This window comes from Heterodontus francisci, chromosome 10 (assembly GCF_036365525.1).
Source record: "Heterodontus francisci isolate sHetFra1 chromosome 10, sHetFra1.hap1, whole genome shotgun sequence".
In the NCBI taxonomy this organism is placed as follows: Eukaryota; Metazoa; Chordata; class Chondrichthyes; order Heterodontiformes; family Heterodontidae; genus Heterodontus; species Heterodontus francisci.
Window position 1 is genome coordinate 90,642,427 of NC_090380.1, and position 12,353 is coordinate 90,654,779.

Here is a 12,353-nt window from a genome sequence, read left to right on the forward strand (position 1 = left end):
GCAGGTAGTTTAAGAGGTGGGATGGGGCCTATTGGGGACAAAGAGGGTGATGTATGCTTAGAAGCACAGGGCAAGGCTAGAATACTTAATAAATACTTTGTATCAGTGTTTACTAAGGAAGAGGATGCTGACAAAATATCTGTAGAAGTGGAGATGGTAGAGGTAATGGGGTGAAAATTGATCGACAGGATATTGCTATGAATGTGCCTCTGTGTTTTGTTAAATATATTTCTTGAGGATTCATTTTTGAAGAAATGTTAAACTTTGTTATTTTCAAAGGGGGTCATGTAAAGGCCACTTGACTTTGATAAACAGTCTCTGGACATGATTTTTAAAAGGGTCACTGAGTGGTCTTGTGAGGAAAACAAGCCTTTCCGGGAAACCACCTCACTTCCAGCAACAACAACAACAAGCCTTTCCGGGAAATCACCTTACTTCCACTCAATAAACAACAGAGAATATGGACACCTGGAGAAGTTGTTTACAAAGAAGTGACAGATCAAGATTGATGGAGGTCAAAAGGTTGACCTCCTGTTATTGGTTTCGCTTTTGAATAGTTTTGAGTTGGGGGTTGAACTGTATAGAAAGGCAGAGAACTTCCAAGGAGAGGAGACCACAACCCAGCTCAGCTTTCCAGTATCTCGCTAAAACACTCTGAGAAGTCCACCGTGTCAACTCACCTTCTCCTGACTTTGAAGAAATGCCTGCTAAATTAATTCTCAATGCCACCTGAAAAGAACTGTTCTAGAAGATTTCAGTGACCCGTCTATGTGTATTCAAAGGCTAGACTGTATGCCAGTTTTGGAACACAACATCTGCTCTTTCTTCAAGAATGAGCAAATATTCAACCGAAGTAGTTTTTTTTTGTCTGCAATAGAGCTCTAAATACAAAAATCCCTTTATTTTTCCAGTTAACGTGTGTGTGTGTATATGTGGGGTTAAAATAGAAGGGGGACTTTAATATTTCGATCTGTGTTTATGCTTTGTTTCATTACTGGTTAAGACTTGTTTTATAATAAACTGATAATTTTGTTGTCTATTAAAGAAACCTGGTTGGTGTGTTTTATTCTGGGATAAAGGTAGAGTCTATGATCGACCGTATGGGTAAGTGGGGAAAAAATGAAAATATATGTTGTGCCCTGTGGAGAAGTGGGACTAGAATAAACAGTGCAATCCTCCTGCCTTGGTTGTCACAATATACTGTGGAATACTGGAAAGGCTGGCTATGCTTAGAGTGGATAAGTCACCTGGTCTGGATGGCTTGCATCCCAGGTTGCTCAAGGAAGTGAGAGTGGGGATAGAGGAAGGGCTTGCCATAATCTTTCTATCTTCTCTAGATACAAGGGAGATGCCAGAGGATTGGAAAATGGTAAATGTGATCCCTTATCCAAGAAAGGGTGTAAGGACAATCCTACTAACTTCAGGCTGGACAGTTTAACATCAGTGGTGGGTCAGGTTTTAGAAACAATAATCAGGGAAAAAAAATCAACAGGCACTGGGAGAGGTTTAAGTTAATTAAGGATAGCCAGCAAGGATTTGTTAAAGGCAGAATATGCTTGACTAATCTAACTGAATTTTTTAATGAAGTAAGAGAAGGTTGATGAAGGGAAAGCAATGGATGTTGTCCGTTTGGATTTTATGAAAGTGTTTGATAAAGTACCACATAAAAGGCTGGGAAACAAAATTGAGGCTGATGGGACAGGAGGGTGAGGATCAGCATCAGCTATGAATCAAAAGAAAAATTGGCTTAAGGACAGAAAACATCAAGTCATGGTAAATGGTTGTTTTTCAGACTGGAGGATGGTAGACAATGGTGTTCCCCAAGGTTCAGTGCTAGGACCACTGCTTTTCTGATATACATGAATAACTTGGATATTGGAATACAGACTAAAATTCCAATATGTGCAGATGATCCCAAACTTGGCATACAGTGAGGATGATGCCATTTGACTGCAACTGGACATAAACAGGCTAGCAGAATGGGCAGAAAAGTGGCAGATGGAATTTAATACAGAGAAGTGTGAGGTAATACATTTTGGCAGAAGGGATAGGGAGAGGCAATGTAGACTTTATAGTACAGTTCTAAAGCATGTACAGGGACAGAGGGACCTGAGTGTGTGTGTGCATAGATCTTTGAAGGTGGCAGGACATATTGAGAGAGTAGTTAACGAAGCATATGGGATCCTGGGCTTCATGAATAGAGGTATTGAGTACAAAAGCAGAGAAGTTATACTGAACCTTTATATAACACTGGTTAAGCCACAGCTAGAGTATTGTGTCCAATTCTTGACATCATACTTTAGGAAGGATGTGAGGGTCCTTGAAAGAGTGCAGAAGAGGTTTAGCTACAGGATTAGGTTGGAGAAGCTGGGGTTGCTTTCCTTGGAGCAAAGGAGGTTGAGGGGAGCTTTGATAGAGGTGTACAAGATTATGACAGGTGTAGTTAAGGTAGAAAAAGAAAATCTGTTTCCATTAGCTGGTGGTACAAGGACTAGGGGATGCAGATTTAAAGTTTTGGGCAAATGATGGGGGGATGTGAGGAAGCACTTTTTTACGCAGCAAGTAGTAACGACCTGGAGCTGTCTGTCTACAGGGTGGTGTAAGCAGAGACATTGAATGATTTCAAAAGGAAATTGGGTGGGTATTTGAGGGAAATAAACTTTCAGGGCAATGGAGATAGAGTGGGGGAGTGGGACTGATTGGATTGCTCCACAGAGAGCCAGCCTAGACTTGATGGGCCGAATTGCCGCCTCCTATGCCGTAATGACTCTGACTGTATGACCTTTCCCAGAACTGCTGAGTGTTTCCAGCATTTCTGTTTTGACTTCAAAATCTTCATCCATCAGACTTATTGTTCCCTGCTTCTGCAGCCCTTCAAAGTTCTAAGTCCTTACTCAGACTCTCATGTACATTTATATAGTACTGTTAATCACATGAAACATTCCAATTCTGATCTACTCAGTGGTTCCACCCAAACCCATCAATTGGCAGAACCTTTAGCCATTTGCTGACATCATCTATCCCGAAACAACTTGCCTTTCTACATTTCTCTTTACCTTCAAAAGCCATCTTCAAACCAATTTAATTGCACTTTTGGCGTTCTCTCCTAATTTCTTTCCTATTCCTAACTGGATCTGCATCCTAATTATGAAGCATCTTGGGATATTTTGCTACATGAAAGGTGGTATCTAAATGCAATTTGCAAATTTAAAGGAATGCATCTGTTGTACAAAATTGAAACAAATATGTCTTTATCTTTTTAGGACCTCAGCACTCCTCACTATTGTCTAAGTGGACTAGAGCCTTTTACAGAATTTGATGTCGCAGTGAAACCATATACTTTCTGGGGATCTGCAACAGAGACACAAGTCACCCTCTACTCTCCAGAAGCTGGTATGGTTGCTTAATATGCAGTACCGGACTGATTCAACTTGTCTTTGGAACAATTCATTTCATATACATGATATTTTATTTAACTTCAATAAACTGAAAATATGCCACAGAGGATAAGTTAAGTGTTTTATTTGACACTAAATATACCCTGACCCCAGATAGTGTGGGAGTGTGCTAGGCTACTTTTCTTTGTATCTGTCTTCAATCTGCTGATGCAGATGTTCACATATCATGTAAATTTTAGTTAGCTAAACCAATTTGAGTCACAATTAAATTATAAGGTGTTGGGTCTTCCTTGTAACACAATAATATAGCGACAGTAATGATTGTTCTAGAAAAATCTCTGCCAAAGTTGCATTGGGGAGGAGTGAAAATTAGCAAGTTTTTTTTAATGGGGGTAAAAAATAAATAGAAATGTTGAGTTGTAAAAACACATAATGGATTGTTTTTATAAATAGATCTAATCCATTTCTTGTAAAGACTATGACTACATCAATTAAATATATATCTTCCTACTTTTACTTAAAGTAAAATATAAATAAACATCCTGCGGTTTGGTATCTTTCTGTAATTCTGCTTTTTAATGAATATTCAAATTGTTAGAATAATCAGTTTTTCAAATAGCATAGAAATTGCAATTTGTTTTTAAATTTAAAGGATATTTAGCATTTAATTAATTTAACATGGTCTTTTTAGCACCATCTGCTCCTGAAAATCCAAGGATTTTTGTGAATTTGAGGAAGAACATCCTACTAGGTACAGTGAACATGGATGTGGAATTTAGATGGAATGTACCAGCCCAAACAAATGGTGTTCTCAGGGGTTACACTGTGTATTACACCACGGAAAACTGCTCAGGTACCCTCCAAGATGACACACTGATGAATGTGACTGCTGACATCACTACCTTCAAGCTTACTGATGCTGACCCAGAGAAAACCTATTGTGTTCAGGTATATGTAATTGGTCACCCATTATATACTCATTCAGATAGTAGTTTTCTGTGGATACTTGTTTCTGAAAGTAGCTTCCAGTATCTTCTCATTATCAGAGACTTGTTTGCATCTTTGATTCAAAGCAAATTGTAATGTCGATGTTATAGAATCAGTAGCTTTTTGATGCAGCTTTCATCTAAGGTACAACTTCTGAGCAACGAAATTCATGAAAGTTTAACACAGCTGTACTATATTCCTGCATTTGTTATTTTTACACATCTGTAAAAGTTCATAAATATTAGAAAATGTTTACATGGGAGTTGCTCATGCAGCTTTACCTTGGACCTGAGATGAGGAACACAAGCAGGAGCAGCAGCAGCATGAGCTGGAGCCTTGTCATCAACCATCTTCTGTTTCACAGGACAGTGGGGATGATCCTTGTGCTCCAGCTCGCAGGAGGCAATATCCCCAACGCAGGGTATACAAGCAGAGGGTGAGCTTCCCGAACATGACTGAGCACCAGTACTTCAGGAGGTTCACACATTCCCATCAGGTGGTCACTGACATTTGCAGCCTCCTGGAAGAAGAACTCCTTCCAAGTGGACCAGGTGGACACACATTGCCAGTGGCGGTCAAGGTCACCATAACCCTTAATTTCTTCGCCTCTGGCACCTCCCTGGGATCTGTTGGTGATATTTGTCAAATCTCACCATCTGCTGCTCACAAATGCACCTGTCAGGTGACGGATGCCATGTTTGGCAGGGCTGGCTCTTGCATGCACTTTGCTACTAAAGAGGCCAATCAGAATGAGTGGGTGCTTGGATATGTTGCTTCCTACAGTTTCAGGGAGTCATAGATTGCACATATGTGGCAATCAAGGTATCCCCAGGCCACTCTGGAGTCTTCCTGATCTAGAATGGCTTCCACTCCACTAATGTTTAGCTGGTATCAACCACCGAAAGATCATCATGCATGTCTGTGCAAGATTCCCAGGGAGCTGTCATGATGCATTCATTCTGCACCAGTCAAGCCTCCCAGAGATATTCACACGCTAAAATAGAGTCAGCAGGTGGCTCTTTGGAGCGAGGGCTACCCTCTGATGATGTGACCGATACCTGTGAGGATCTAAAAGGCTGACATCCAGGAAAGGTACAACAGAAGACACATGAGAAGCAATCGGGATGATGAAGATGCGATTCAGGTGCCTGGACAGAGCTAGGATCGTCCTTCAGTATGTCGCGGCTAGGATTTCCAGCATGGTTGTGTTCTGCTGCGGTTTGCATAACATTGCATTGCAGAGAGGATTGGAGCTCCAAGAGGAGGAAGGTGATGAATGTTCTGCATTTTTGGAGGAGGAGGAGATGCCTTATTTATTTATTTAATTTTATTTAGAGATACAGCACTGAAACAGGCCCTTCGGCCCATCGAGTCTGTGCTGACCAACAACCACGCATTTATACTAACCCTACAGTAATCCCATATTCCCTACCATCTACCTACACTAGGGGTAATTTATAACAGCCAATTTACCTATCACCTGCAAGTCTTTGGCAGTGAGAGGAAACCGGAGCACCCGGTGAAAACCCACGCTGTCACAGGGAGAACTTGCAAACTCCGCACAGGCAGTACCCAGAATCGAACCCGGGCCCCTGGAGCTGTGAGGCTGCGGTGCTAACCACTGCGCCGCCCTGTGCTGAGGGCACCAGTAGTTGCACACATAGCTGCCAGGGATGCCCGTGACAGACTGATTCAGGCATGCTTCATTTAAACTGAGGCAGTGCAGCCATATGGTACACCAATTCTCAACCTTTTGTTCGCAACACCCCAGTCCAAAGCAGTCACACAATCAATAATTCATCCTTCTCACAGGCACCCATTGCTCATCCTTGACTCTTGTCACACTATTCCTCACAAGGTACAAGGCCACTTGGCAGGAAAAAGGCAAAAATGGGCAAGACTAGACAATGGAGCAAACAATTAATCTTATGGCTGATAAATATGAAGCAGAAGTGTTACAATCTAACACTGTTAAACACCCTTGTGCACCTACAAATCCTTGCTGTTCATTTTTCTATTATCTGTGGTGTAACCCCTTTGGCTTCAGCACAGCTACAAACTGATAGCTCATATCTCTGCTGTAACTGCTCAGATGCTCTTGACCAATGCTCTCTGGGTTGTGGAGTCCAGGAGGGCCCCACGAAAGGCTGCCCCTTTCTATCTCATACCTGTGGGATAGGAGGCACTGAAAGGGGGGTGGGGGGGGGGGTGGGGCAGGGGCAAGAGGTCTGATGTGGAAGTGCTTTGAGCAGAGTCCCCACTTCAATGTCTCCTTTTCCGTTTTCCCTCTCGTGACCCACCTGCCGTTCTCTGCTGGCCAAAAGCTGGAGAGCACTTTTCTGCATTTCAGTGAGGTGCTGAATGGCCAAGGTGAGGTTTTCCTCAATAATGTGGTAGTCTCATCGTGCACTCAGTTTCCTGTCATGCCTAATGCTCCATGCAGGTGGCCACTCTTTCCATGGAGGTAGACATCAATGCAAAGGCCTTAGACATTTTGGCACTCCCGCTGGAGACGGACTCCTGCAATCTCTCTCCAGTCATACACTGTGGGCTGTAAAGGCTGACAGAACCTCGCATGCTCTTCCTGCTGCTTCATCTGAATAGTCTTCATTGCTGGCTCCTGAGGCTCAGCATTAGCTTCTAGCTGAATAGAGCTTGAATGGTCCTGTGCTCTCTGTCTTGGACTCTCCACTGCTGTCCCTGTCTCCACCACCTGTTCCTGCTTACTTGTATTGTACCATTCACCATATGACATCCCAACTACCTGTCTGGTGGCTCCAACAAGGTGTGCGTATCTGAACTGGAGGACAGTATGCATGAGTCCTGTGATGGTGCATCCTCAGAGTACACGACCTCTTCTGAGGAGTCTTCATCCTCCTCTTGCACCATCACCTGAGGGCCACTTGAAGAGGGAGAGGAAAGACATGAATTAGAACCAACAAGGTGAAAGGTTTCAAAGTCATCATTGTGCAATATTATCATTTTTCATTGTCTGCTGACATCAAGTCAAAAAGAGTGTGGCTGAGTGATATTTAATTCTGTCACCAGGTAGCTGGGAGACTCTCATATTGCTACATCCCCATTGGCCATGCATAGCAAAACTCAGCTTATCTCTAGCACCACCTCCTCTGCAGCTGTCAAGATGGAGGTGACTGGAGGGTCATCTCTGGTTCTCTGTCTCTTCCTGGCGTTCTATGTTCTCTAATTGCAAGGAGACAAAAAAGAGATCTATGATGTGAGTTATGCAATGTTCTAAGAGGTGGAAGGAATTTTTTGGAAGAACACTGGAGGGATGAATGAGATGGTAGTAAGATGAGGGTGAGTGTCAGTGGTGGCTGGTCAGATTGGGATGTGAGGAAGTGCCTTGAGAGAGGGATGGGTGCACCTGCAAGGTGTGCTGGTATGAGGAGGGATGTGCAGGAGAAGGCTTGGGAAGGCAAAGTTGAAGGGGTTTGTACCACTCACTTTTCCTGGCCTGATTAGATAATTAAACCTCTTGCAGCACTGTATCCAGGCACCACATTCCTGGTGCTGACCTCCTCTGCCATGTCTAGCCTGCTTCTTCTCTGAGGTTGTCTTCTTCCTGTCCCCAGGGAACAGAATCTTCCTGCGGGCCTTTACAGCCTGCAGCATCATCTCGAGGGACAGGTCACTGAAGCATGGTGCTGCCTTGCCATGTTGAGCCACCACCTGTGCAGGTTCTGACTCTGTCAAAACTCCCTACAATGCTTCAGGTTTGTTCCTCACAGGTTCCCTTTTAAACAGTGGTGCTGAAAGAGACCGATGAGGGTTTCCAACATGCCCACTTGCTCTAATTGGTCAGGAAACCTGGAAGTCAGGTGCAAGTGCAGTGGCTGCGTTAAAAGCCCCTGCAAACACACTGTTGATACTCCTGGGTTCTTGACGCACTGGTAGCCTCCCCCCCAATGCGAGTGGGTCTGAAAGTTAAAATTTGGCCCCTAGTTTCACATTCATTTATCTGTTGGCTGGCCTGTGTAAAAGAAGTTTGGGCAGTCTGGCTTTAATTTGTATTGGGCCTCGGCATGCAGCGCAAGATTGTCTATCATTTGACACACAATGGCTTGCATGGGAGATGGGAAAAAAAACCTGTAACACTTTACAATAGGGATTCCCAGTTGGAGTTGAGGGATGTTAGAGCAATATTGAGGGAGGTTTACTCTGCAACTGCCTTTCCAATACCTGGGAATGCTCCATGATCTTGCTGGGTGCTTGAAATAGAAAAAGTTTCAGTTCTCAGCAGTCGCATCCTCACTTTGATAAAATTGTCCTGAATATATTTTTTCTCTATAAAATGTTACAGTGATCAAAAAAACCCTCAAGTAACAGAATGATTGGTTTGATTTTTTGTTTTACGACTGCTTTGTATTCCGCCCTTTTGAATTGTTTTTTTAAAATGTAGCTTTTGTAACATGTTACTTTTCTAGGTGGAAGGTTTTACAAATGCTGGATCGGGTAGAAGAACTCATGTTAGAATGGGAAATGCAACAGGTCAGTGAACTCATGGGAATAGAAAACACAGTAATTTAATGAATTATTTAAAACTCTTTGATATTAATCCTTTGGGTCTAAATCAAGCCAATGGAGCTCTTAAATTTAAATTTGAAATAATGGAAATTGCTCAAATCTTAGAAGTAATTAGCTTGATTAATGGACTGAATACATGACTTGTTTAAGTTTAAAATGGACCTGCTAAATTTGAGTGCATGTTAAGTGTTTTTGTTGAAAGTCCAAATATTTTCCCATTCATTACGGTAAGATTCTGTTCTGTGAAGTGTATTTATTCACTTTCACAGTTTACATCAAAGTAGTTTGGCTGGCAGAAGCTTTGCTATATATGAGAGAGAAAAATGAAACATATAATCAATATGCAGCTAATACAGATTCTGCGGACAGTATTAAAGGAGAGAAACTTGGGCTTTTGAAATTGCTGTCAAATTTTTTGGGAGTGGTGAAGAAAAAACAATTGACCTGTTAGCTGATGAGTTTTCACAACTGTAAACACATTTTCAGAGATCATCTTAGTTATATTCTGTTGAATAGCCTCAAGTATTAAAATGCACCATAACAAATAATCCTGTAAACAGTTACAGGCTCAGCACCATATCTATTGGCCATAAAGGACAGAATGGTCACACTTCTGGATATGGATAACCAGAAAACCATACAAAAAATGCCAGTTTCTGCTGTTACTCACATGGGTTACATACTACAAACACAAAGGATATATTATTTGACAGAAAACTTGATTATGAGTACAGCTATGGATGGTAAACACAAAACTCAGGTATGATTTTCCTGTTTGGTATTCTCCTGGTGGGATTTGACTGACAGCATGCATTTCAACCTACAAAACCAACCAGTTTTAAAAATATATACTTCTTAAATTCTATCAACAGCTCATTGAGAGTATTTTGTGCAGTGCTCCCAAAGGAATGACTGTTGACTGGATCGGGCAAAAACTTTATGTGGTGTTGGATAAACAGGAAGATGCAAACAGTTCAATCTATGTACTGGATCTCGAATTACAAGGAACAAAGCTGGAGAAATTGCTGTCCAACAGCCAAAATATTTACTCAATAGGGATATATCCACAGAAAAGGTATTTATACTGGATCTAAAGAGTAGATATTTATAAGCTAATTCGAATACATTCCTTTTCAACAAAATAAATAAAATTGTTTCTCCTCTTTTCCCTTTAGCCTCCTGTTTTGGACTCAGTCAGTGTCTGGGAACATAATTCTAGAGTCCTACAGTTTAATTGATAGATGGCCTAGACCTCTTATTGCCCCTCATTTGGAAATTGATTACTCTGTTCCTGAAGCAATTGATTGTAACTGCACAGCAGCCAAGCTTCAATTAGATGGAAACTTAGCTGTTGATACTACAGACTCTGAGCCTGAGAAACTTTTTTTCACTACCCATGATGGTCAAGTCTGGGCTTCTGATCTAAATGGCTGCATTTGCTGGAAGAAAATTAATTCCACAGGAGCTACAGGTATATAACATAACACAATTATGCTTATATCTCAAAAAAACCTAAAAGCCCTACAACAAAACAGAAACTCATTAGGTATATTTTCCTTCAGTTGCTGAAGTGAGTAGGACAAAAATGGTAGAAGTATAAAATGGGCAAACCTGTTTAAACTGGGGGAGAAATTGGGTATTTGTGCAGAACTGGTGTGAAATTGGTATCACGTTAAAAATATGCACCTGAGGTCAGAGGCCCAAGGCTCCTCCCAATTGGAATCTCGAGTGTTACCTCTAAAATTTTGGCAAGCCAATTGGGCATACAGATGCAGCTCACCGGTCCAACACTTCCAAAAATAGGCCAGCTCGGATGCAAAATTGGCCCAAAGGTAATTTGTCTCACCGAACCCCTGGTAAAAATGAGAAAGGACAAGCACAAGCCAACAGCAATCCTGCTCCACCTGGCTCCACATCAAGCTAAGTGTAAATGTACCTTTTCTTTGGCTTCCATTGGTCCCTTTAAGGATTGCTGGTTGGGTCACCATAGACACGGGAAAAACTGAGCAGAGCATGTTCGGCACATGCTCTGCTCAGTTTTTGTCCAATTTAGGATCTGATACTGAAATGTGCATGCCACTGATTACCATATTCAAGAGACCTGATGCCTGTTTCAGGCAGGTGTCCTGTGTGACTAAGCGATCTGATCCAAAATGGCAGGTCTTGAACTGCAGATGCAGATGTCAACCTGATTTTTGCTGAGTTTTTCAATCATTTTATGCCTGATAATTGGATGAAAGGAGGTTGACTATTTAACCCTCTGACTTTTTTTGCTCACTGTAGTGACCATAGAAAAATACACCCACTTATTTCTTATAACCCACTGGAAGCTTAAGAATAAGTTCAATATATTGCAAGAAATTGTGATCAATGAGAGAGAGATTAGTGATCTGAATGGTACTCTAGGTAGAATTACTGCTGGGTATGTAGTTTTGGAGCCAGAATATGCATGAATGTTTTGGTCACAAGTAAACTTAAAAGCACAAAACTGACATTGGAGTTTTTAGGTTTATCCTGAACCATCTGCTTTTTTTGGTATATGACCTTCAATATCATTATTGAAAACTGACCAGTGCATCACTGGGGTAGATAGACTCCTTTGAGGAAGCTGCTTGTAATAAACAAGTACCGGAGTTCATGCCAGGGATTCTGGGCTGGGATAGCAGGAAAATTAACCAGGACTGCCACTCCTGATCTCTATCCAATGGTCAGTGCTGGAAAATACCCATGTGTGAACAGGTTCAACAAATAATCTGCTAATGCTAGCAAATCATGAATGGCTACGAGCATCTGTGGAACCATAGGTGAAGAAGGAAGAAAATGCGGTTAATAATTGCTTAACAGGACAGACACTTACTGAGTGTAGTGCAAAACCAGAGGATAGTCACATTTCTAAAAGTAGAGCATTTTAAAGCATATAGCCTTCAGAACTTAGTGATATGAAATCTTTTGTACCTTGCATTACTAAGGAAACACTCATTGGTTAGCTCTTCAAAATGAACCTGGACTATGTGAAACTGCTGTAAGAATTGAGCTTTCTCCAGTCAAAAGGTTCATTTTTCACTTGATTTGTGATGGGGCCATTGATGGATGCAAGATAACTTTTCCATTTTATAAACCTCACATTTAATAAAATTATATTTGCTTGAGAGCAAAGAAGATTAAGGGCGATTTAATAGAGCTGCTGAAAATTGAGGGGTTTTGATAAGAGTAAATAAGAAAAAACTGTTTCCACTGGCAGGAGGGTTGGTAACAAAATGTCACATAAGGTAATTGGTTAAAAAGGCAAGGGGTAGATGAGGATTTTTGTTATGCAGCAGGTTATAATGATCTGGAATGCACTGCCTGAACGGCTGGTGCAAGCCGATTCAGTAATACTATTCAGAAGGGAAGTGTATAAATACTTAAAGAAAACATTTGGAG

General features: G+C 41.5%; 1 protein-coding gene across 1 annotated transcript in view; it reads left to right on the forward strand.

The window, feature by feature from the left end:
- The window catches only part of ros1 (c-ros oncogene 1, receptor tyrosine kinase), a 225,732-nt gene that overhangs the window by 67,335 nt on the left and 146,044 nt on the right, over positions 1 to 12,353 (forward strand). The window contains exons 18-23 of the mRNA XM_068040000.1: positions 3,264 to 3,393; positions 4,090 to 4,346; positions 8,831 to 8,894; positions 9,491 to 9,690; positions 9,803 to 10,005; positions 10,106 to 10,401. Of these exons, the coding sequence (XP_067896101.1) occupies positions 3,264 to 3,393; positions 4,090 to 4,346; positions 8,831 to 8,894; positions 9,491 to 9,690; positions 9,803 to 10,005; positions 10,106 to 10,401 (1,150 nt within the window). The remainder of the gene's footprint in view (positions 1 to 3,263; positions 3,394 to 4,089; positions 4,347 to 8,830; positions 8,895 to 9,490; positions 9,691 to 9,802; positions 10,006 to 10,105; positions 10,402 to 12,353) is intronic.